At 44.1% G+C, this 25,930-nt stretch overlaps 3 protein-coding genes across 11 annotated transcripts in view; 1 reads left to right on the forward strand and 2 right to left on the reverse strand.

The window, feature by feature from the left end:
• LOC310888800 (methyl-CpG-binding domain protein 2) overlaps nt 1-7,401 on the reverse strand; it is a 32,800-nt gene extending 25,399 nt beyond the window's left edge. The window contains exon 1 of the mRNA XM_083815888.1: nt 7,060-7,401. Coding sequence (XP_083672014.1) covers nt 7,060-7,172 — 113 coding nt within the window. The 5' untranslated portion in view covers nt 7,173-7,401. The remainder of the gene's footprint in view (nt 1-7,059) is intronic.
• On the forward strand, nt 6,307-23,618 carry LOC310888799 (DNA polymerase iota-like). Of its 7 annotated transcripts, XR_014576170.1 has the most exons (14): nt 7,518-7,778; nt 8,521-8,646; nt 9,333-9,497; nt 10,241-10,393; nt 11,014-11,250; nt 12,180-12,358; nt 12,663-12,754; nt 14,213-14,346; nt 15,428-15,630; nt 16,768-17,570; nt 17,893-18,165; nt 20,196-20,273; nt 21,704-21,744; nt 22,743-23,618. XR_014576170.1 is itself a non-coding variant. In XM_083815887.1 (11 exons), exons 2-11 carry the CDS (start codon nt 8,610-8,612, stop codon nt 18,026-18,028), a joined length of 2,139 nt encoding a protein of 712 aa, XP_083672013.1. In that variant the 5' UTR covers nt 6,307-6,323; nt 8,521-8,609; the 3' UTR covers nt 18,029-18,036. The 7 variants fall into 7 exon arrangements, 4 of the variants coding, with proteins under 4 accessions (XP_083672013.1, XP_083672010.1, XP_083672011.1 ...); XR_014576171.1 differs by lacking the exon at nt 21,704-21,744; XR_014576172.1 differs by lacking the exons at nt 20,196-20,273; nt 21,704-21,744.
• Nucleotides 18,166-25,868, reverse strand: LOC310888801 (stAR-related lipid transfer protein 6-like). 3 transcript variants are annotated; one of them, XM_083815890.1, is made up of 7 exons: nt 25,844-25,868; nt 25,311-25,404; nt 25,109-25,158; nt 22,212-22,338; nt 20,745-20,862; nt 19,232-19,325; nt 18,166-18,857 (listed from the first exon to the last, which is right to left on the reverse strand). In XM_083815890.1, exons 2-7 carry the CDS (start codon nt 25,398-25,400, stop codon nt 18,704-18,706), a joined length of 633 nt encoding a protein of 210 aa, XP_083672016.1. In that variant the 5' UTR covers nt 25,401-25,404; nt 25,844-25,868; the 3' UTR covers nt 18,166-18,703. The 3 variants fall into 3 exon arrangements, with proteins under 3 accessions (XP_083672016.1, XP_083672015.1, XP_083672017.1); XM_083815889.1 differs by lacking the exon at nt 25,844-25,868 and adding an exon at nt 25,670-25,764; XM_083815891.1 differs by lacking the exon at nt 25,844-25,868 and adding an exon at nt 25,731-25,746.
• Nucleotides 25,869-25,930: the final 62 nt, after the last annotated feature.

Raw genomic sequence — 25,930 nt, forward strand, 5'->3', positions numbered from 1 at the left:
TGGGCTAAAACAGCTGCATACGAGCCTGCTACTCACGCCATCTCGGTTGGAACTACGAAACGGTATTTTCTTTTGAAAATAAAAGTTCTAACTTCGTTTTCAGTAGAAAAGAAAGGTGGAAGGATGGACGTTAAGCTTTCTTCTCCCAGAGGGGACCTCTGGATGATGATGATGCTCTGGAGACACATCAGAAGTCAGGCTGAAAGGGATGCTGAAGGAAGTGCAGACTTCAAAGTCACCCATGCTCAGAAGATTTTTAAAACGCGTTGGTCTGAGTTCACATAGCCGGGAATTTAAACCGCTAGAAGAGTCAAAAAATGGATCACTACATTATTTTAATGAAAAATTACCCAGATGTGGAGGAAATCGGTACAGTCTGCCCTCATCCAAGTGTCCTGAACATTAATTGTACGCTTCTTTCATGCAAAGAGAAAGAAGCGAAAGAGCTCTTTCAGGGTGCTGTTGCACAGGGGAGCCTCTGGTCTGACCAAACTGCTGCATAACCCAACGCTCAGACAGTTTAGAGTCGCAAGATACATGTGGAATTACACATATCTCCAAATACACCTTCAACAACGGATGGTTTTAGGACTGTTATTCTTGTAAGCATTAACAAAAAAAGTTACAAATACGTAGCCTTATGTATTAACTTCCCAGAGCTTTTTTAATAACTTGTCAACCTCAATTCGAAGTTTCTCAGCTTTTTTTCCCAAATAGAAAAATTATTTTATATATTACTTCCAAATAGAAAAGTTATTCCAAATTATATTTAGTGTACCTGAGAGACTTGGGCCTATCATATCTGAAAAGCGTACCAGCATCTGCTCCTCATCCTTTCGAAGTAAACATTTTGGGATGTTTTTCAGCATCATCGGTTAACGACTAAAAGCACATCTCTAAAGAGGTGATGTGGAAGATCTACGAACTACTCCTTCGGTGACGTTATCAGGACTCAGATCGCTCTCTCTGAGATTAAATGAAGCACGCTACACCTCACCTACAGCTACGCGCTTGTGCAAATTTACATGCTAGACAAATTGAAGTTCTTAGCGGGCTGACGGCGATTAACTTCAACAATGAGCTTGCAAGGAACTTTATTAGAAAAAGGCACTTTACAGATGTTTCCTGTGAAGCAGCAGAACAAGTTAATTCGCATACAAGGAAGTTACCTTGGATTTTATTGTACAGCAAAGCCTACTTGATGCTACTCTCCCCGGCCACCCCCACAGTTCAAAACGCACAGCAAGTTTACAGGCAAGATAGTAGTGCTGCATATTAAAACAATAACCTTAAACTTGGCAGACAGTTCTGTTTTCAGTCGCTTTCAAAAAAAAAAAAGAGTGCTGGCAGACTTCCTCATTTTTTTGAGCTTTTACACGCCAGCCCTCCCCATCCAACAGATTTTAGAGGAAAATTTCAACCGGAGCAAGCTCGATGCTCCAACAGCAGATGGTAACGGGGAAAACACGTCGTCTTCTTGGGGTATAAAAGTCTCGGGTTTTTTGGAGCTACCCCAAGTAGCCATAAACTAAAGGGCTCCTGCTTTTCAGGATCCGCTCTGACATCCTGCAGTCCGACCTGGAGGAGCACGGAGCGGCCGGACACCAAAGAAGAAGAACAAAAACGCCAAAACGCTTTTCAGATTCAGATTAATGATGTTTTAATTTGGCTACCTAACAGAGGTAAAGCAAAGCGCAGCATTTCTCCCAGTCACTCCTTGCGGGATGGGAATGAAGCCCAGGAAAGGAAGGAGACTGGGAGTATATCCGAGCGTTTCACGGTGTAATAGTAAATAAGACCACAGAAATCCCTCAGTAAAATCAGTCATTTGATCTTACGTTCAAGGGAACCTAATATTGGACAGCTGCTCGTTAGAGCCTCCTAGGTAGCTGACCTCTAAAGGGAACGTGAAAGATTTGTCCCACCAGCTTATAAAAACTGCTCTGCGATCCTTGGAAGATACCTCGCCTCGAGGATTTGAGTGCAAATGCTCAAACACGCACTCCTAGACGTTCAAAGATTGGGTAAAGAAGTCACTATATGAACGGTGAAGTAAAACACATTCTCATGCCTTCAGGGAGTTCAGAACTTGGGATCTAATCTTCCTTGCAAGAAAACACTTTATTTTTTTTTTAAACACACTCGTCCTTACAGTTTACATTGCCACACGAAATCACCAACAGCAATCGATGGTGACGAGCTTTAAAAGATTATTTTCTAGATGGCTGTTCAATTTTCTATTCCTGAAAACATTTTGGCTTCGTTTTTCAGACTCCCTTCCTACGTTTCCTGAACAACTTGACCGGCTGCTTTGCCGAGGCCTGACTCATCGTGCCCTCGTAAAATGAAGTCAGTTACCACGACGGCTTGGTAATAACCATCGGTATTGTTCCGTCCGGGGACGGATTCACCCCACTGAGAAAATAAACTTGTTTTACATACTAAGACCCGCTTAGGCAGCGCGGTTCGAACAGCTACGCCAAATTTAAGTAGGGGAGATTGTCACCGTAATATTTCACGCTAAAACCTGCAGATGATCAGAGAAAACATGAAGACCGAAGGCTGAGCTAACGTGTTTGCTACCACCATTGGCTTCGTTTTGATTACGAGCAAAGATGCAGAGTTTCCAAAGAGGTCAGAAGAACAAGAAGGCAACTGAGAGCTCTCCTCGATGAAGCCCATCCCATGAAGGGGATGCTCTGCAGAGAGAAGACGACACAGGAAAAGCACTGAGAAATCAATAAACTGCTAACGCCAGCAACTTTTTTCTTGCACAGAAGGCAAAGCGCGGTCTCAAGATTTAGACCTCACTCTTAGGACTTGTTCTACGTCCTAACTACCTCTGGAAGCAGCAAAATAAACAGTAAACCTACACATAACGTAAGCGTAATTCAGCAGCCAAGAGCATCACTCAGGAAGTTACGTCTTGCTCGCTTTTAAAGATAAAGGTCTGCCCTCAAAAAACCAGCACCGAATTAAACTAATCCCGCTGTCACTGGAAACTCTCCGGCGTTTATCTTCCTGTCAAACCACAAGACAAACTTCAAAGGGATGTCTGTTTGCCCCACGGGTACACCTAGGCTGGAAAAGCTTTTGTAGTTAAGCGAAAGAGCCTGTTAGAACCCACTGAAAGCCGTGTCAAACTACTCGGCTTTTTTAATCTCAACTAGGGAAAAAAAAAAAAAAGGGTAGCTCTTGCTTGCTTTTTTCCCACGAAGAACAAATGCACCAAACCAGAATACTAACGCGCTGTGAAAGAAGTCGTTCCGTGCCAAGTTTAAGAACCCTTTTTCGACAGGTAAATGCCCGAGGGGGTTACACACGCTACGGAGGAGACTTCGTCGGCAGAAAGAAGGGGTCGTTAAAGCAGAAGCTGAGACACCCTGTTCAAAATTCCCACTTTGGCAGGACTCGGGAAGCAGCTCTGGGTATTTGACAGGACAGCAGCACCCCCTACCTCACGGTACGCTGAATAAATAATTCAAAAAAAAAATCGTGGTGCCAATTTCAATTCAGCATTAGGACCTGGAGAACGAAGGAGAGGCAGGTACAAAAATGTTATTTGTGGATGGAGTTTCTCGGCTAATTTTGATTGCAAGAAGATAACGACGGTTACGACAAATTGGCAGCGCGGCTCGCACAAGCACGGAGGCTTGATTTAAAAAAAAAAATCTGATGTGGAGCCTTCAAGGCAATATCCTGTCTGCAGGCAAAGCAAGAACACGCAGATTATCGCGCCGCAGATACGAGCAGGATGTCATAAGTGACACGGAGAGGCGAGCTGCTCGGAGAGGGGACTCACTCTTCCTGAGGATGAAGAAGAAAAGCTACCTTCCAGCTCGCCTCTGCTGCTGCTGGGTCACTTTATCACAAAAAAAAGACGGTCAGTAAGGGAACTCCTACCTTCTTCCAGCTAGATGGAAGCCTAACGGGAGCGTTTATTCTGAGAACACCGCGCCGCTTGCATGTGCCCTACATTCAGCACCGCGATTTTTCATGCGGCGTCGCCTAGATCAAATAAGTTTGTAGCGCTAAATATAGAAGCTCCCCATTACACTCAGCTCCAGCAGAATTCGGTTTTCCTGCCTCGCCCTTAGCGAGGATTCCCCAAGCCATCCTAGGCCTCCGGCGTCACCCCTGCAAGCCTCCTGGGAAGAAACCCACAGAAATTTACCCGGCACACACAGAAATTTGCCCAGCACGCACAGAAATCTACCTGGCTGGACTGCCCGCATACAATTAAGCAACTGGACCCTCGATCAAATCACCCTGGCGATGCCACGCTCCGAACGCAACGTGTATTTTCACCGCTTCCTGCGACTGCCAAAAAAGTGTAATATTAAACTTCGAGCGGCCGTGCCAAATCCTGGCTGCGCAGGCTTTTAGGGAATATTACTCTCTCTGAGGCACGCCAGGCAAAGCCCGCTGTATGCCCACCTACGTACTTCAGCATCACAGTGTTTATTAACATTCACTTCTTATTTTTTTTTTTTTAAAGGCGCTGGAGTGACATAGCCCTTTCGAATGTATTTGGCCTGCTCTGCTTTTACTGGATCAAAACAGGTTTTCATTTGTTTTAAACACAGCGATGCCGAAATCTGCCTCATAGCTATAACAGAATGGAAAAAAAAAAAAAGATAAATTTCCTATGCCAGTCCTGCCTGCAGCCATAAAAACATTTTTTTTTTTTATTTGTTTCGCTTTGGTTGTGCAGAAGTAGGCCTGTTGCTGAACAGAAGTTATTTCTCCAGACATAAATGACTACTTCTTTTTCCAAACCTGTAATCTGTAGTGAAATCAACAAGCTCTGAGCTCTGAGCTGCCTGGTAAGTTTTTAGTTTCAATTTTGCGGTTGTTTGGCAGATCTGCATCACTGCTAACCATGCTGGAAGGCGTCCTAAAATGCGAAGCATTTATTCCTCCCGCTTTCCCACATTAAAAAGACAGAATTCCGGAGTCAGTGATGAGCAGATTACAGCCCTGCATCTTAAACCGAAGAGTGTTAAAGAGCTCCTTAGCAGGATTTTCGGCAGCAGCAGAATCTGAAGGCCCAGATCGTCACAGAAGGGGCTAACGCTAACCCTAAAAGCCGCGGTTTGATCTCGCACAGTACTTGTGAGCTACTTCCACCACACCCCTCCTTTAATAGCTTTTTTATGATAATCGGCAAGGTCAGTACGACTCAAGGCTGTACGTGAACGAGGGGCAAAAACCATCCGAGCAGAACCGACTGAAAGCGTTTCAGTCTGTCCGAGCGACTGATTCACCTCTTCCTAACGCGTGTCAGCTTAAAGCACCGTAAAGCAGTCCCGAAACAAGCGAGTTTCGAAATGCAAATCAGGTAGATTGCAACATGTATTAGCCTCGCAAGAGCTCTTCTTAATTACTGCCATTATTTAGACCATCACCGTAAATGAAGCTTCGTCCAATCCCTTTTTATTGTGCCTTTTTTTTTTTCCTCTAGCCTTAAGAAGTCATAAAACCATAAACCTCAGGTTTTTAGTCAGCTAACTAGTTCTAAGCAGCTAACATTAGTGCCTTAATGAACTTAATGAGGTTCCATTATCATTCTTTGCGAAGCAAGAACTAAAACCTGGAACTGCCAGGATGTGTTTTCCGTATATTTTGGTCAAGAATCTGGGGCGTATAAAACTGACACCCCCGCGTTGTAGCGGGACGGACACATGACTGAAGTCAAGTGTTTTTCCAACAGCCCACTTTGAGCAAATAACTGAAGTTATTTGGGCTTTCTACATTAAATGTACTCTAGCAGAGTCAGCAGCGAGTGCCCAGCCCGAGAAAAGCCTGGCGTTTAACTCTGGAAAGAGCGGCCCTACGCAGCGAGTTCAGGTTAACGGTCTGCAGGAAGCCAGGAGCCATCCAGAAAACGGGATTCCCGCGGCAGGACTCGGGTTCAACCTCTGAGCCAGGCTTCACGAGGCAGCGCCGAAGGAAGGCCAAGCAGACGCAGAGAGGCAGACAGCGAGGCTGGAAGACAAAGGCAGCGAGACGGCAGAATTTGCTTTAAAAAGTTCTCGGCTGGATTCGTTCAAAGGGCTCGAGGAAAAGCACTACTCCTCCTCCGCACGCGGGGACGCCTCTGTCGGACATTTCACGGTGTTTCGCAGCAACACGTGATGGGTCAAGTGATGCCACCCTCGGCACTGGCAGGAGCCGACTTCTCCATCAGCCGGGATGCGCGAGGGAGCAAGGCTGCCTTCTCCCTCCTCCAGCTGGCCGGAGGAAGCCTCGAGTCCATTCACTGCAACAAAAGGAGACTGCTGAGGCTGCTCAGAGGCAGCAGCGTTAGCGAGAGGTTTCAGGTGCGGTTCGTCAGATGCTCACCGAGCTATAAATAGAGGAGCTGTGGCCAGCAGGCCAGCCTGTGCACAGGGCGGTTTCCTCCGCTCTGCAGCGGGCTGGACCTACTCGAGCACGGCCTAAGAGCACGCTTTCAGACCTGATTCTTTTATCGCCGCCTCGAGAAAACAACTATCCGTATAACATTTCTAAAAGCAGGCGGGAGGGGGGAACGAACCGAGGGTGCTGGCGCTTCTCCTGCTTTCCCTACGAGGCGCGCTTGCAGCGGGAAGGCTGGCAGCTCTCGCACGCGTTCAACTTTAATAAAATTACGGCTCCTGCTCCCCACAGGCGGCTGAGGGAGGCTCCCCCCTGCTTCTGCCCCACAGTTTGGGCACCACAGCAGCTCCGGGTCGGGGTGAGGCGAGGGGCTCCTGGCACGCTGACAGCCTGAGGGGCTCGGGCAGGGGCCGGTGCCGGTCCTGAGGGGACACCGGGCCCGGGGGGGTGCCCACAAACCCCGGGAGGTGCCCCAAACCCCGGGGCCGGCTGCTCTGAAGGGAACCCGGCCTCCAGCCGCCGCTCCGGGCCCGGCCAGGGCCCGACCCCCCCCGGTCGGCGGCCCCTGAGGGGCTGCGGGCAGGGACCGAGCCCCCCCCGAGCCCGGTTCCCCGGCAGGTGGCGGGGCCGGGGGGGGGGGGAGGGTGGCTTGGAGGGGGGGGTGCTGCAGCCGCGGGGGTGCCCGGTGCCGGCGCCTACCTGAAGTAGTAGACATCGCTCTTGCCGGCGCTGAGGCCCGACTTGCGGATCACCTCCTCCTTCTTCCAGCCGGGGGGCAGCGCGGGGCAGTCCATCCTGCCCTGCCGCTCCATGCACCGCGCCGCGGCCCCGGCCGGGGGGGACGGGGCTCGCCCGGAGCCCAGCGGCTGGAGCCGGAGCCGGAGCCGGGACCGGAACCGGGACCGGGAGCGGGTCCGGGGCCGGTGCCGGGAGCGGGGCCGGGACCCCCTGGCGATGGCGGCGGCGGCTGCTGGGCGCCAGGAGCGCGGGCTGCGCGCGCAGCCGGCGGGGCGCTCGCCCGGCGCCCGCTTCCGCGGCCGGGCCCCGCGGGCGGTGGGAGCGGCCCCGCGGGCGGGGCGCGGCCTCGGAGCCCGGCCCGGGGTGAAGGGGGGGGGCCGGACAGCGCCGCCCTCACGCGGGCAGCGCCGGGAGCGGGCCGGGAGCCGAGCCCAGGGAGCCGCCGCCGCCCTCCCCGCCCCCGCGCGGGCACCGCCGCCTGCTCCGGCTCCGCGGGACGGGGCCGCCGCCGCTGAGCGCCGCCCGGCCGCTTCTAGGGCCTGCGCGGAGCCGCCGGGCCATGGCGCGGCCCCGGGGCGGCGGCGGGGCCGGGCAGGGCGACGACGAGGAGGAGGAGAAGGAGGAGGAGGAAGAGTGGCGGTGCCCGCAGCCGGGCCGCGAGGCCGCTCCGCCCGCCCCGAGTGAGAGGGGGCCCGGGGCGGGGGCTGAGCGGGGACGGTGTGAGGTGGCGTGAGGGGCTGGCGCGGTCTGATTGACTAATTGCTCGACTGATTGACCGATGGATTGATTAATTGACTGATGGGTTGGCTGATTGACTGTTCGATTGATTAGTTGGCTGATCGATTGATTAATTGGTTGACGGACCGCCTGAGGGACTGATTAACCCGGCGGCTTTGGGCTTGCTGCCTGTCAGGTGGAGATTTGCCTCCCTCTTTGCCTTCCCCTGGAAAGGCTTCAACGTCCGAGTCCCCCAGGCTTCTCGGAACAGCTCACTTAGCCTCATCCTTAACCCCAAATTTTGTGGAACTGACAAGGGTTACTCTCCACAAGGGTTTGGAGTCACTGCTACTGTGCTTAGAACTGAGCTAAAGGCAGATGACTTGACAGAAATATACCAAAATAACTTCAATATTCCACTGGGAACAGCTACTGCATCGCTTAAACTATGTACTAATGTAGTCCAGTGAAAAAAGAAATCCAAGTGGCCACCTGAAAACAGGAAGACGCCCAGCAGTAAGCTGAGCTGCTGTGGATGACTTACCCTCCTAACTGACCCCAGAGTTAACACGGTGCTAGAATTAATATAAAGCTCATCGATTTTACATTCTCGTCATATGTTTAGTAGCATAAACTGATCTAAAACCTTTCATCGCGTTGAAGGCGGCTAGTAATATTTAATCTGTTTGTTTACTCTCCTTGCAGCAGGCCACGGCAAGTCGGCATCAGCAAGAAACGCGGCGTGCAGAGTAGTTGTGCACGTGGACTTGGACTGCTTCTATGCCCAAGTAGAGATGGTCCGTAATCCTGAGCTAAGAGACAAGCCTCTAGGTAGGAGTTACTTTGCTGCTGATTAATCTGGGGAATGTCTGCGTTCAGGCAGGAGAAACCGAGGAGGTAGGGCTGCACGGTGACACGCAGGCAGTCACCCGGCAGCTGTAACCACATCCGCAGTGAGCAAGGTGCAGGCTCGGCTCCGTGCAGCCGGGTGACTACGAGACTAATAAATCCTCGGGAGCACAAGCGTGGGCACTCGCCAACACGTCCGAACAGTTCTGGGGATTGAGGCTGGTTCATAACGCATGTAGGCACGGAGAGGGCTGAGCTCCACGGGTGAGCCGTTTGACACAGTCATGCTCAAAGCACGCTTTATTCCATCCAGAAGCTGAGCCTGAATGCAAGGCAGTCAGTAATGGCCACAATCGGTGGAGGGTGCACATCTTAAATTAACTCATACATAAAGGTCACTTTCATGGGTAAAATTGCCTGAAAAGGGCCAAGGGTAAGAGGAAAACGTGAGATTTTAAAATGTTCTTACCAGATGCTAATCTAAATCAGCAGATCTGTCCTTGCAGTCTTGTGAAGTAAGACTTTTGGGATTGTTTGCTTATTCTGTAATGTCATGTTCTGATCAAAATCTATGCTTTGTAGTCTTTGCAGTGGCATGAAAGTACTCCGGCCTTCTGTGAAGTACCAAGAAACCGAGACTTTGAAAAACATTTAACCCTTATTTTCAGGTGTGCAGCAGAAATCCCTAGTAGTAACCTCTAACTATGAAGCCAGAAGACTTGGAGTTAAGAAACTGATGTCTGTGAAAGATGCTAAAGAAAAGTGTCCTCAGCTGATACTGGTTAACGGAGAAGATCTAACTCCATACAGGGAAATGTCATACAAGGTTACAGGTACAAAATTAACAATTTTTCGGTACAGGACAAACACATCCAGTTAAATCCTGTGTGCACATGCACATGTATGCAATATTACCGCTATATGCTGCTCTAAAAGTTCTTGAGCCTCCTACTATGGTGATAATTATGGTCATCAATGTCAATATTTCATAAAATAAGATGCTAAACTTGGTTGCAGTCTGGGTCAGGCATTATATCATACTGATGTTTTATGGGATCTGTATGCTGCATTGGGTTTATAGCCGTGTAGTTCTTACGGAACATTTTTTCTTACTTAAATACTGATTTCATTAACATATTTCCGAATGTAAAATGATGGAGAACGGAATCCTGAAACCTTCAAGTTGGTAAACTTCTTCAGAATCTCTTAATTATATGGTATGTCTGCGTTGTCACTTATTACTGCTTTTTATTACTAGCAGCTTTAACAGCTGAAATAGTGATAAATGTGAAAGCCAGTCTGACTGAGAAGCAGATTTTCTTTGAAGAAGGTACTGCAGAGGTTAAGAGCTATCATTTTGTAAAGAAATGAGGAAAGAAATTTGAGGAGAAGAAAAGCAGCTGACGGAGACAATTGTGGGATGGAGAAATATTTTTCTTCTTCACCTGCTCTTCATTTATTCAGTAAATACATAGATAAATAAATGTATATTCAGGGCCGTATCGTCCAGAAGAGAATGGGGTCTCTCTTCTTGCAAGCATTCTGTATGTTAAATTTGGGTATCTCTTCCTCCTAGGATTGTTGGAAGAATTTTGTCCTCTAGTGGAAAGGCTCGGGTTTGACGAAAATTTTGTAGATATCACAGAGATTGTCGAGAAAAGGCTAGGCCAGCTACAACAAAGTGGATGTTCCAGAGTGTGTGTGTCTGGCCACGTGTACAACAACCAAGGTGAGTATAACGTTCTGCATGCTGAAAAATACAACGTTTGTGACATTCGGGAAAAGAATCTTTCTGCCTCTAAGTATTGTCCAAAGCTGAGCAGCTGGAAAATTGTCTTGCTCTGTGCTTTGTATTTGAGAGTTGACATATCACAAGTGTGAATCGGTCTGCCAATTAGACTGTACATAAAATAAATCTCTGCGGCAGAGAAGCACGTACAATCATTATAGAGAACTGATTTTCCTTATATTGTTTTTTTTTCTTGTTCTTGAAGATATTCTTAGCGAAGTCAGGGCAGCCCTCTAAATCAAAGATTCTGAAATCTCTCATTTTATTACATTGATACAAGAATCTGCAACGTTAAATACTTTTGCACCTATTAATATATTGTATTTAATGTCTAAAATGCTCCCTTAACATTCTTTATCCTTGACCGCATGCTCTTGGTTTAGACAGTGGCAGCGTCTTTTACCGGGACTTTGGGGAGGAGTGTGGTTAAACTTGGATGCTGAAATCATAGTGATAGCACTTGTACAGCTGTAACAGAATGTAAAAAATGCCCAAATCTTATTAGAGAACCAACTAAGGGACCGTTTAGACACTGAACGCAGCTTGCTTGCCTTTTGCAGCTATCGATTTACGTGATACAACGCACGTAAGACTGGTTATTGGATCGCAGATCGCAGAAGAGTTCAGGGAAGCCATGCACGCTCGACTCGGCCTCACAGGCTGCGCAGGAGTGGCCTGTAACAAGTTACTGTCTAAGCTGGTGTCTGGGACCTTCAAACCAAACCAGCAAACAGTTCTGCTGCCTGAAAGCTGTCAAGATCTGATGCGCAACCTTGATCACATCCAAAAAGTGCCTGGTAAGTGTGGTGCTATAGGCATAGGTGGCGAGCATATTGACAGCCCTTAAAATAATAAGAAAAAGTACTGCAAAGATGATAAATGGAATAATTTTAAATCTAGTTCCTCTAAGTGGGCAGGGGGATGTAGAGGTGTATGTTTAGGGTGCTTTTTTTTTTTTTTTTTATAAGCTGTTTTGTTTAGCAGAAGGAACAAAACGACTTTGGTCTTCTTCGTTTTTGATTGTGACATGAATGTGTTGCTGTGCTTTACAAGATACCTTCAAAATACTTAAATCCTAGTTTACCGAAGCTTGAACGTTGACTGACGCTAGGTTTTACATGCAAAAGTTTTTTTGGTTGTGTTTTTTTGTTTGTTTGTTTGCCTTTAATTTTCTGTCTGGGAACCTATTGAGAGTTATTTAAACAGTCTCTTGGAGCCTGGTCGAATATTCTGGGGAAGTCCTCTGCCTAATTATTCTACGCTGCCGCTATGTTGTTGGCCAGCAAGCATTGTTGCAGGCTACAGGCACAGCAGCACCTTTGCTTTGTCCCAGTATGGCTTTTCTAATGACAGATCCTAAAACTGGAATGGAAACTCATGGAATCATAGAATGGTTGGGCTTGGAAGGGACCTTAAAGATCCCCCAGTTCCAGCCCCCCGCCATGGGCAGGGGCACCTCCCGCTAGACCAGGTTGCTCCAAGCCCCATCCGGCCTGGCCTTGAACACTTCCAGGGATGGGTGTCCAGAGCTTCTCACCAAAAATGTTGCTGAGAAGCCTTCACTGCATTAGCGAAAGTAACTGTCAGCGCTGATTTCTACGTGGGTGGGCAATATTTTTATTGCGTACATACAAACATTCACAGAAAAGTGAAAGCGTGTGGATACGTGTGTATATTTTTTGATCTTCATTTTTTTCTATGTATTTTTAATACACATTTTACTTAGGCATTGGCTACAAAACCGCCAAGCGTCTCGAAACGCTGGGTGTTAGAAGTGTGTGTGATCTCCAGGCGTTTCCATCTGCTGTGTTAGAGAAGGAACTAGGGGCTTCCGCTGCTCAGCGCATCCAAAAACTCAGCTACGGAGAAGATGACTCCCCTGTGACTCCCTCAGGCCCTCCTCAGGTACAAGTATTGTTCTGAGATACTTAGCAGAGAGCAAAAAAAATTGCTTTGAGTTCTATAAGGCTTAGCTGGGCTAGCTAACTGAAATTACTCCAATTATTTTGCTAACTTTATATAACAATTCCTGCATTTTCATATGCGTTCCCTAGCATAACTCATAATAAAATATAGTTCTGAAATTCAGTTGAGCTCTGTCACAGTTATCTTGGAGTCAATTCTACAGAACTATGGTGTGTTGTTTTTTTTTTCCTCTTCAGAATTTTGAAATGAATATAAAATTGAAGGGATTATTGTGTTTTTTCAGTCCTTTAGTGATGAAGATTCCTTTAAAAAATGTTCCTCAGAAGTGGAAGTTAAAGAGAAAATTGAAGAACTGCTTCGTAGCCTCTTAGACAGGTGACTGCCCTCCATAGCTCTTTCTGATGACTGAATTTGTGAGCTGAAGGGACTCGGAGCATGTGTTAGGTTTGTCTCATACTCAACATTTCTTCTCCGAGCAAAATGCATTTTTAGGAACAGCACCCGCCTTTCCAATTTCTCTTTTTTCTTTTTTTTTTCTTAATCCATGAATCGTCTTTCTGTATTTTCCTCTTTCCCCCTGGTCTTTTGGCTCACCCCTACCTCCCCCTGAGCTGGCTGCCAGCCCTTCCGTTGCCATCCAGCTTTTTCTGACAAAGGTCTCCGCATCGTTCCGCTTGCTGATTGTTCTCTGTTGCTGTGGTCGGGCACTGCAGTTCTTACTGCGTCGTCACTAATGTCTCTCATTTCCTGTGAAGATCCCTGGTTTTTCTTTCGTTTTCTGTCGGTGAGTGTCTGTCGCTACTTTCAGACCCTTGGTTATCACTATTTATATCTGTCTCCTACTCCACAACTTACTCTTCTGTTGGACTGAAAGAATAGTTTCACTTCTTCCCCTTCCTTTGCCTCAAGAATCCAGGCACTATCCAAACCCAAAATATTTGAAAAGGCAAAACAGCATAGCAGGTGGATTCCACTACTCATTTCTTAACTACTATGACTTTCCTATCCTCCCTTTTTATCCTGTAACTGTTTAAAACCAGTTAATTACAAGGATAAATAGCCTCACAACACTGGATTGTTTCTCTTCTGCTATGCTTCGATTTCTTCTGACTTTTAAAACCCCTTGTGTCCCGCACTTGTTCTTGATATTTTTTCTTGAGAAATAGTTTTCCTATTCTCCGCATGCCTCTCTAAGCCTTAAAATAATCTGTAAGTCATGAAAGCTTTTTTTCCCCCTACATCTATGCAAGTCTCACAACAGACACAGCAAATTTAGTTACATTAGCATTCTGGACAGGGAATCTTTTCTCTGCATCTTAGATGTTTCTCAGAACAGTCTCTGTCTTTAGAGTTTTTAATTACTGTGTCCTATCTTGTTATCTTTTTATTTATTTATTTATTTATTTTGTAGGGAAAATACCTCCATGGCTTTTGGAGGGGGAAAGAGAAATGAGTACATCGTACTTCGTTTCTTCCCTTTCTTCCAAAAGCTAGCTATTTTTTTTTGCCCCTGAATTGGGGAAGTCTTCTTGAAAAGCTAAAAACTAGAAGCTGAGGATTACGTAGTGTGGAACTGCAAAGACTACGCTAAATGTATTTAAATGTATTAACTGCTGAAATGTGGCAGTATTGCAGACTAACCCACTTAATTTTCACATTTTTTTTTTTGAGTCTTTTTTTAAGACTCGCAGAGACAGTACTCACACGGTTTTGGAATTCTAACTTGTGGGTAATTAAGAGAAGCAGGTAGGACCTAAAGTTCCCCACGTAATCAGCAGAGGTAAACAGGGAGTTGGGAGAGCTTATCACTTTGCACACATTCATGTTCCGCAGGGTATCCAAGGATGGAAGACAGCCACACACCGTGCGACTGACTATCCGCCACTTCTCTGCGACCGATAGGTGGTTTAATCGGGAAAGCCGTCAGTGTGCCATTCCACCTCATCTCGTTCAGAAATTCGGAAAAGGTGCGCTTAGAATTTTTGAAAGTGGCAACGCTTAGAATTTTTGAAAATGGTAGCAGCACAAAATTGGTCCTTAACTTCTCTGAGCACTGTATGTTGTCAAAAGATATTAAATGTTAGCTGACCGATGCTACAGTCAGAAGGTGCGTATTAGAACAAACCCAGGAGTTAAAAAATATTTTGAAAAGAGCTAGTCTGGTGCTTTTTGACTGTCAGAGTGGCTTGTGCTAACTGGATTAAGAAGAAAAAACTGAGATACCTGGTCTGTTTTTTCTGCTAAACTCAATTACTTTATTTCATGATGATATTCCCTACATTTAATACTTAAAAGCTTTTCCATTACTTGTCGTGGATGTATCGTGGTGAGATATGTTAAAGACGTGTAGAACTCCACTTCAGGGATAATATCTAGGGTACTGCCAAGTTCTAACCCGGCCTGGCTGGATTCGTGGCAGTAAACGTCCTGGGCTGGGGGAGGTCTGCCTCCTGGATTAATAATCTGCTTGGTTTATGGATTTGAATTGTGTTCTTAGATGAATGGCTTATTTATTTATTTATTTAATTTTGTAATAAAATGTCTTTTTGCTCTATCTCAGAAAATTAATAACATGCATTTGACGCTTCATTCCGAATTGAGGAAGAGGAAATAAATCTGAATCGCTGCTGCGTTAGCATGCAGAATTGCTATTCCCTGAATTTATTTATAATTTATTTCCCTGAACTTTTTAATTCAGTTCGTAGCATACCTGACAGGGCAGAACAAACATCTTAATGACTATATTGATGAATAATTTTGGAAGCCTATAGCAGTGTTTAGAGCCTGACACTTCAGGAATTCATCTTTTGAGATGAATAAAGGTTTCCTTAGTGGATTTATGGAGTTATATACTACGAATAGCAGCGTGTATTAAGCTTTTTAGATTGTCATTGATGTCTCTGTTCCTGTACATGCAAAATGGTGAAAGTTCACAATATAAAGTTGGAAGTGCCTCGTACATTGCCTTGTACTTTGCTATTTAAATCAATCTTCAGTCACCTACTTTTGATTATATACATAGCTTTTTTTTCAATTTGTTTGTTTCAGAAAGCAGCAACATTATATCTCCATTGATTGCTATACTAATGAAACTCTTTCGAAAGATGGTAAATGTAGACCTACCATTTCATCTTACCCTTCTGAGCGTTTGCTTCTCTAATCTCAAAGATGTTCCTAGCAGCAAGAAAGGATCAATAGGTTTTTATCTAAAGCAGATGCCACCAACATCAAGCTCTGGTAAAAGCATCCAGGTAAGCTGAAAGATGCTGAAAAATTATCTTTGCAGATAAGAAAGTTCTGAGATATTTCAGTCTTTATTGTTATAAATTTAAACTTCAACTGCTTGGAAGTTTTTGGATCATAAATTGTATTCATCAAATAAAAATGAAGATTTATTTGGAATCTTCAGAGCAGGTGCTACTTGTTTGCTTTCTTTCATTAGATAGCACGAAATTTGTTTTAAGCAATCTGTTTTGAGTGGAACAGCCAGGTAGCTTATCAGCCCTCTAGACTTGAAGAGGACAGAATTTGCTAAGGGAGAAATCCAGATGTACATCTTCTGAAAATAATTCCTGATTTTTGCTTTTAGTTTCAGTAAGATGTACCTTTATTTAGCACTTGTGAAACAATAAGCCGCTTAGGTATCGTTACACCGAAGCACGTTTTCATGTTTTACATCTGAAAATTGTAGAGTTCATACTCCTGTACGACAGATTCTGGTGGAAATAACCTCAGCTTCATTTAAGATAAAGCCAGGGATAGAACTTGTAACTTTTATCTTAGATTAAAATCTCCTTGAAGTTGCTTATCATTTACCTTGTTGCTTTTACTAAGATACTTTCACAGTGATTATTTAACTTACTATGCATTCTTAAATCTCCCTGTTCAGACTAGAAATTAAACAAAGATGTGGTTCTGTGTTGGCCTCTAGCACCAGCTTCTGCTCTGCTGAGCTTTTAATGCCCACTTGAAATCGAACGCATCTAGCCCCCAGTCACACATGCTGGACTGTGCAGACTATGGAAACACTGCGAAGTAATTCCACAAGATGTTTTCCATACATAATAGAAACAGTGACTTCAAAATGACATTGTGCCCTGAATTTACTGTTTCTGTCCTGACATAGCAATTTTGCATATTGATACTCGTCTGTTTCTTGACTGCTCAGGAATAAAGCAATAAAATACAGCTTCAGGGTTGCTCCTTTAAATTAAGAAAAGGATTCCTACCTGAATCTACCTGTTTAGATCTGTGTTTGAAAATAAGATTAGAAAAAAGCATTACTGATTATTATTGTCTATTAAGGAATAATTTGAAGGAGTTGCCGTTAGTAACATAGCGCTCAGTGGTTAGTAGGCTTGTGGTTTTATGTACGTCTTATGTCACAGGAGATGGAAGATGGCTCACAAGGTGAAGGAAGTGCTTCTTGGAACCAGACCTGGAACAGAACTGGCACTACAAAAACGAAGAGACTTTCAGAGGAAAAGAAAAGCAATACAAAAAAAGCAAGAATTCCTGACTTTCCCTGTCATTTGTCTCCTGGTGGTATTGACCAGGAAGTCTTCAGGGAACTTCCAGAGGATATTAAAAAAGAAATTATGTCTGAAAAAGCAGGAGAAGTGATCTCTGCTGAGAATGTCTTGGGTCAGCCACCAGTACGTTTTACAGAGGAGGTACAGAGCGCTTCCCCGAATTCTAAGGGGCTGAACAGCGATGAGCACTCTGCAGGGTACAGTGCACACCTCTCATCAGCTCGTGAATCAGAATCAGCTTGGACACACAGCCCCAGCACCAGGTGCTCTGTTGAGTATCCTCGAAGCATGCTCACAGGCAGCAGTATGGAAGAAAACCCTGCTGACTCTCACAGCTTCAGGGACTTGTCAGTTGTCGAAGCTGCTGCCAGCCAAACTGTTCCGCGTGTCCCTGCCTTGGATGAAGATGAGCAGGCCTTTGAAATAACTTCCGAGGGTAAAAACGAGAGCAAGAAAGTAGGAATTGTACTTCCTCCTAGTGTCGATCCAAAGACTTTTTATGAACTGCCTACGGATGTGCAAGAAGAACTACTAGCTGAATGGAAGAGTCGGGAACCTGTGTCCAAATCTTGTATAGAGAAACCTCCAGAAAGGCCTAAAACAAATAGAGGAAGAAAGAATGCGGCGTCGAGTTCCTCACAGTCTAACAGTTTGCTAAGGTATTTTAAGCCACAGTGAAACATTTTTCATAATAGTAACGCTGTAGGATTCAGCACTGGAAGGCACTTTAGTTACTGTAAAGATGTATTAAAAATGTATTTTGACATAAAACCTGCTGCTGACTGCTTTAGTAATTAGTCTTATTTTTCTTCTCTGTTCATTTACATGATGAATCTCAAATTGTCCTAAGATATTACTTTATGCTAACTTATTTTAATATTCACTATCAATACCTTAACACGCTGACCAGAGGGAGAAATTTTGAAGTTACTTTTCAGTGATTTATATTATGCACGCTATTAATTTTTTCTAACAACTCAGGAGGAGACCACGCAGTGAAGATGAAAGCTATGTTCACACTCTTCTTTTAATTTGCACCGCTGCTTCTGTGATGATTTGTAAAAGAAATTGCTCTTGTCCTAGCTGCCACCCTTTCCTGCCATTTAAGCTTATGTAGAAGTACTGGAAAATCTACAGGAGTAACGGGAAATGCTACTTCCACATAAACCAGCTCATTCCTGGACTTCGGGCAGCATACAAAAACTCACGGTGGGTTTTGGAGCTCGGGATTCAGAGGATGACAGACAACTCTGAGTGAGTATAAAGAGCAGCTTTTAATGAGATGCTGTATAATCATATTCATCAGTCTTTCCTTCAAATATTTAATTCCAAAATAGTGATATAGTTGTTAATTTCACTTGCACACTTAATAAACATGTTTAAAGTCTCTAGTACACAAGATCTTCGCTTGTTTCAGTCAGGAGTGCGTAATTGAGGTAAGAATTTATCAAAGTGTTCAAAGCTATAGCAAAATATTTGACATTTGGCATTTTAACATTGCTGTAATTTACATCACCAAGTTCTCATGTGACTGCAAACAGAAGTGCAAAAATATTACAAGACATCGCCTGATAACAGTGAAAGCTACATCGTCTACTTCGATGGCACTTCAGGGTAGATTCTTGCACCATTCCCCAAAAGCAGAGAAAACTAGCATTCACTATTTTAACAGAGAAGTTGAGCTTTACACGTTTCCACATAAACCATTAAAATAAACTTCACCTTCCATTTTAAATATGAATCGAAGTAAAAAATGCACATGACTTAAGCACATATTATTTTCCACTTCCGTTTAATTACGGTCTTTAAAGCTTTTCAGTCCAGCCCTTGTTTCAGTGATTAAGTTTATGAGAGTCGTAGGTAACGCTGTCTCCACCACAGAGCAAGGAAGCATTCCTCCTAGTTCTGGCTGAATAAATACGACTAGCTTAGAGTGCTCTGGATTCCTGTGATGAAGGGAGCGAAATCCTTCAGTTAACAGTTGTTACTGCTGCTCTGAAACTTACTGAGCTGTGCGAATGTTTACAAGTTACAGGCAGTTTCTGTTGAAATTATTCCTATAAGAAACGGAGGATACACGAATGGTCCTAGAAGATTAAATTCAGCTATCGAGTCTAACGAGGTTCCCTCAGTTGTTTCAGGAGGTAGCGTGAGTCACGAAACTGATTTGCACAAAAATCTAAAAGTTTGCCCAAAATAAAACCGTCTAAATAATAATAATAATAAATAAATAAATAAATAAAGCTGTTTGGGTTCAGTAGATTTAAGCTTTGTATTTAGAGGACAACTGAGTAACTGAAGATGCCACTTAAATACTTACTCAGGCAAGGGAGAACACACGTACCCACAGGGATTGTTACGGCCTCGGACACAAGAGGGAGTTGGAGGGCAGTTGGAATATTCCACACTGATAGCTACAAGTTGCCACACACACAAAAAAAAAAAAAAAAAAGGCAAATTAACCTATTTTTATACGTGTGAATCATAAGACTCAAAAATAACTTCTGGAAACATCAAACAACTCCCACCGCTATGGGATAGCGCAAGATCCCACAATATGCTCACTGATGTGTTTAATCGTTTTATTCTGTAAGCGCGATACCTAAAGGACATCAAATATTTGTGCAAGTAATTCAATATGCATCGAAATCTCCGTGGATGTTTGGGCAAGCGTAACCAGCAGGATTATCCTTGAGACGCGATTATACATACTTAAGTGTTGAATTGTGGTTTAGTTCAGGGCAAAGTAGTCAGTTTGTTAGCAGATGTCTTTAATTAGTTAACGCAGTTGCAAAGAAGACGAGGAAACTGTTGGCTGCGTACATGCACAGTAGTAGTTGGGAGGGGTTGTTTTGTTTAGTTACATAGTAGTAGTTAGGAGGGGTTGTTTTGTTTAACTCTCCATTAGTTTTGCGTAATAAAGTATTGTGACATGGCTTGAAAAATGGTCGTAGGTCAGTAAAGATCCAAGATGAATAAGGGCGTTTTCTGCCATGTTCTAAGAACCCCCACAAAAGGAAAAGCTCAGCACAGAAATAAGTGAGATAATTTCCTTGTTTATCGTGTAATATCAATCGTTTTACATTTTGTATATGTATACAAAGCTAAATTCAGGATCAACTACAGAACGAATTAGCAAAGTTCAGTCTGAGAATTCCGTATTAGGCAAGTAGTATTTGGTCAGGAAGACCCCCAAGTACAGAAAAGAGTTTATTTAACAAAGACTGAACTTCTATATCGAAATAAATTCTAAATTTCTCGTTACTGCTACTATTTTTTTTTAGGGCAGGAGGGCAACAGAGACAGTGAAAGGCCTAGAGGGCATGTGAGGAGGAGTTGCGAGGAGCAGCTGAGGCCACCAGGTTTGTTCGTCCTGGAGGAGAGGTGACCTCCTCACCAGCCACAGCTTCCTTGTGAGCGGGGAGCAGAGAGGGCGGTGCTGAGCTCTCTGGTGACCGCAAGAAAACAGCTTAAAGCTGCATCGGGGAAAGTCCAGGTTGGACTTCCAGATCAGGAAACAGTTCCTCACTGAGAGGGCTGTCAAGTACTCAACGCCTTTAGCTATATAATAAATGGTTTAACTCCTAGCTTGCCCTGGGCAGAGTCAGGAGTTGGACTTGATGATCCTCCTGGGTCTATTCCAGCTCAGGAGATTCTGTGAATAGTTTCAGTATTAAGGAAACACCGTTTTGGAACAAACGAGAGGGAACTGTTACCATCAGTAAGACCATACGCGAGCAGTATGTATACTGTGATTAGACTTAGCAATTCACAGGAGGTTTTCCAAAATGCAGCCAAAATCCGTAAACACGCAGCAGTCCCACGTAACTCACAGTTAGTTGTAAGGATACCGCCAGGGTAGGCTTTGACATGCAGCAGGTCAACAAAATCTCTCGATGAAATCAGGCCCATGCCGTAACTGTGCGTTACGCTGTGGTATATACCCGTGTCCTAAAAGTAAGTACATGTAATTTTTTGTGTGCGTTAATACGTAAAAAGCTAAGCTTTATTCGATTGACAAGCATTACACGAATAATGAGAGGATGGCAAAAATGTATTTCTACTTGTTAGCGTAAGCAGGCAGTTCTAGCTAGTTAACGGTGAACTAACACCACAGCCCCAAAAGGGATCTTCCAGTAAGAAGAGGTGGGGGGATTCACTACCCGTCCTTGAGGCCTGGATCTGAGCAGGAAAATCACTGCGTGAAAAACTCAAAACAGGCACGTTTAGTATCTGTGGAGCTAGCATACCTATTTGCATTAAAATACATGTGCTAGATGGTACAATGCGTTTTAAGGTGTAATTTATTTGGTAAGGTAAGCCAGTAATCCAGTTCCAAAGAAAAAAGCGAAGGAGAACGGATGGCTGTATCGCTGCATCCCAATCCTGATCAGCTCCGGCAGATCCAGGCAGAGGGAAGTGGGGTTAGATAAAAGCTAAAATGTTTTTGTTCAGCTTAGTGAGTACTTTCATGTACTCGAGTCATTCATTCATCGGCCGCGAGACCTCTCTGTGATGCGCAGGGCCATCTCTCTCAAGTTGTTACAGAGGTCCCCTAGTACAGAACTGAGATTTTCCAGAGAAATTTCAAGCTCCTGGTTTCCAGAGTGCTTGGGACAAAGCCCCAGACAACTGGAATTCAGAACACAGAGGAGTTCGCAGCACTAGTACAGCATCATTACGTTCTGCCCTCGACTCGTGTACCCAAATAAGCACAGCACCCAGTCAAATCCAAGAAATGCTTTCTGATAATTTCTGTTACCGCTAGCATAATTAAGGATTTGATTTGCAGATTCCCTGGTGTGATTTCATTCATACTTCCTACAGCAGCATGTAAGTAACTGTAACCTACCTTTTAAACCCCCCTATTTTACACCCCTTCCCAAATTTGTGTGCTACCTGAGAAGCACACTAGCTTGTACAGTGGCCAGAAGAGGTTTTTGAGTTTTAGTTGTTTTTTTGTTGTTTTGTTTCTTTTAAATCTGTGTAAACTATGCTTAGAGAGAAGCGTTCCCTAAATTTTGTTATGATTCTGTCTCACCCTGCTCTTGGTGGAGACTTCTGATGTTTTCCATCCGCTTAATTCTTGGCCTCTTACTTCATAATAAATATTTAAATCTTAAGGGGAGCGATGTACACATCCATTTCACATAAGCAGCAGGTTTAGAAAAAGTTCTGACCAACTCAGAACGGATTTCATATTAAGAGCTTTCTTCATCCCAAAAGAGATCTTTTTAGTCACCACAATTCAGGCAAAAATAGTTAAAATAAAAGCTGTGTATTTTAAACAATTGCATTACCTGGTCAACGCTTTCTAACAGACTGTAAGATTTTAATGCTTTGTCCCATTTGTTTCGATATTCAGGAAGATACATAAAAGGAATAATTTTACTAGGGACTTCCTCAATTATCCCTTCTCCACGGTATCTACATTTCGTAAAACAAACCAAAACAAAAAAAACAGGTTTTTAAATTCACATTTATTAGAAAAATAGGTTACACAATAATAAACGTCTAGAAGGTGGGAACACCAGCCTATAATGAGGGTAAAGACAACAAACGTGATTGCGCTTGATTAAAATGCAAGTAGTAAAAAGATTATTATTATTTGTAGCTGATTTTTGAGACCATCACATTCTTAATACCACACATCTCAAATTAATATCACACATCTCAAATGCATCATTTATTGTCAGCTATTAGGTAAGAACATGCTAATTTAAATGTGATTTATCTATTAATTTATATTTTTCTACATAAATACTTTCAAACCGTTTAGATACTGCAAATCTTCTTACTGCTTATGAACCAGTACACTGGTGTTTCTCCAGCTTTTGTTCCTAGTACTCTGGGAAGTTCAAGGGAAAGTTCGGAGCGGGGAAGAGCGGCCTCTTACAAGGAAATAGGAAACTCCTCTAATGCTGGGAAACGCTCCCTAGCACAGGCAGTTCACGCACCTGGTTTCTGGGAAACGGTGAATCACTCTGATAATCACTAACAGACAGCAATAGAGCGCAAAGGTTAAGGATGCTGCACAGAGACAAAGGAGCTCAAAGGATACTGCTGGCAAAGAGTTTAAGAAACGCGGTTATCAGATTTGCGGCCCCTGACAACACACGACTGGAAGCGAGAAAGAGCGAACAGACATTTCAGCACCACTTACTGCCTCGGTGAAGCGAGTGCGCAGCGTGGGTGTGAAGGACTGCTGCGGAAACTTGCCTCTCCGCTAACTACAACAGGTCTGACGGGGATGGAAAACATTTTAATGTCTACTCAAAAACAGGGAATGTAAACCATGGCGGGGCCAGTTGAAATCGTATTTAGTATTTGAATACACCCTTTATTTCCATAGCTGCCAGGAATTGATGTTTACCGGTATCCTAAGCAACTCTCGCCTGCATGCTGTAATATCTTCTCTCCTAAGCTCTGTAGTCGTTAATCAAACAACTACAAAGTTTGATTAGGAGACAAAGGAGACAAAACATCAAGAGAGACCCCATTCACCCTTGCGCAGTCGCCTTAATGCTACCCTGAACTCTGCTGAAAATATTTCACCCATGTGAAAAGCAAGAATCTGCATTTTCGCTACCAGATTCCATGCTGCCTTCTCTTTGCAAGTAAAGCAAACTGTTCCTACTCCCGCCACTTAGAAAAGAAACTGGCATTTGTGATACGTGGTTAATAAATATTGAATGTCAAACTAGAAATGGGAACAGCTCTATTTTTGCTTCTAGAAACAGCTGGTATTCCTTCCTAAAAGGACATGCCAGAGATCAATACAGCTTGTTAACGTGACAAAGATATTTACGAAAATAAACGGAAGAGATCCTGGCTCCCTGCCCGAGTGGCAGAAAGCATACCACGCTGCTTCTCCTGCCTGCCTACATGCCTGATTGGGACTGCAGGATGCCTTTTTCATCCGAAAGATACAAGTCAGGCGCATCCTTCTGAGTTCCAAGCTACCATATTCTCAGTCCTTCACATCCACCTGCACTGGAATAAGATCTGAAACACAAGAATAATGCCACTTCCAAACTATTCAATTTCTTATTAAGATAATAGTACTCTTAAGATACTCTAATGACATATTACTTTCCATTATAATACTATAATGTAATTCTTTTGTAATACTATTAATACAGCATTGCATTCTCTAGTGAATACCTTCTATGCTTCAGAAGGAGTTAAAAAGCCAAGCACAATCTTTGGATTTAGAATGCCATTAATCAGAAACATCTCATCATACTGAGAACTTACAAATTTGAATAAAAATAATCGGATTCATATTGTCCCTACTGCTTCTTTGTCTAAACTGACATTTAATATAATTTAATACCCATTAGGCATTAAAAAAAAAGCTAAGGACACACCATAAGTGTCCTTTTACTCCCCTTTCGCATGCTTCTCTTCAGTGAGATTTCTTTTCTCCCTGTTTCAATGATCTGTCTCAGCCATCAGTTGAGTGCCACAGCCAGCATAAATGCGAAGGACTGCAGAGCTTGAAGAGGGGTAAGGAAGCAGAAAGGATGAATGTAAAAAAGCACAGTCAACTCCATCAGCATCAGCAAGTTATATGATCAGGTTACTCCACCTCCCCTAATTCCACCCTCTGGGCCAAATCCAGCTCAACAACAGCACTGAAGTCATAGCTCAAAAGAAGGATGGACAGATGCTGCTGCTGCTTCAGAGACTAAAAGACCCTCTTCTTCCCAGTACAGCAAACTCCTTTTCAAGTGCCAGAAAGAAAAAGGCACAGGTAAAGCAGCGTGAGAGCTTTAGTGAGTTTACATGTGTATCGGTGATTTCACGAGTGTGAAGATGAGAAAAGGGAACTCCTGCTGATAGGTATAATGGCATGAACAGGATATTCCACCAGGAACAGCTTCCAACTTCAGGCTAAAAGGTAGTAATAGGTGTCTACTTATCCTATATTAATAACTGCTATAGAATATTTAATTTCCATAGCACATTTAAAATCGTTTGGGAAATGCATCTCTTCTATTCCAGCACTACTGCTGACTCAGGGCACCTATAGTGCAAAATCTCTGCAGTTAACAAGACTAAACACATCCCTGAGGGACAGAACACGATCAGTTTTTCCATTTAGATCTTGGGTGTCACTGTTTAGATCTGGGCGTCACTGTTCGAGACAGATGTTGGCGTTCGTTACAACGACAAACAAAATGCAAATACTTACATATTTCCCGCATACTCTTTTGAAGGCTTTGAAGAAACTGTAACATTTTTCTCAAAATGAGAAAAAGAAAATAAAAAGTTAGTAGACTACCTTCCATCAGTTGCTAGTTTTTTAAAGCAAAACAAAGTTTTAAACACTTTCTGCAACAAAATGTGTTTAATAAGGATAACTTCATAAACAGTATTAACTAGTATTCACTTACCGAAACTTTTATCACCCTCCATCCTGAAGTATCCTGGCTGTACGATAAGATTTTTTCTGAAATTTCATCCCTGATTTTCTTATAGTCCATTTATCTGCAAAAACGTAAAAGCAACTTGTTGGCATGCAATAAAAGCATTCCCTGAAGGGCAGTAAGGGCTCGCTTGTCTATTCTTTCCGAAGGCTTTAATAAACCTTGAGCGTTCCTATCATATGAACTTTTTGGCCATCGTATTCCAATTCAGAAACGAAGCCAGTCGTTTATTAAAACGACATCATACAACCGTTTCCCAGCCCGGACTCCTGATGACCGGGGCTCGGGGTGGGACTTTCGCATCAATTCCAGCGCCCAGCCCGCACCTCGCTGCCACCAAACCCGTTGTCACCACAGGTCGGGTGTCGCCCTCCTCACGGAGCTCACCACACGGGGATCCGGAGCTGCCAGGACGCCTCGCAGCCCGCTCCGCCTCGCCTCCTTCCCTCGCCTCCGTCCCTCCTCACACCCGTCCCCCCCGGGCTCTCCTCACGCCCCACCTCACCCGCCTCACGGCCGCGCTCGGCCCCGCCCCGGGGCATGCCGGGAGCTGTAGTCCCAGCCCGCCCCGCCCCGCCGCGCCGCCG

The sequence above is a fragment of the Anser anser genome, assembly GCF_964211835.1.
Source record: "Anser anser genome assembly, chromosome: W".
Classification (NCBI taxonomy): Eukaryota; Metazoa; Chordata; class Aves; order Anseriformes; family Anatidae; genus Anser; species Anser anser.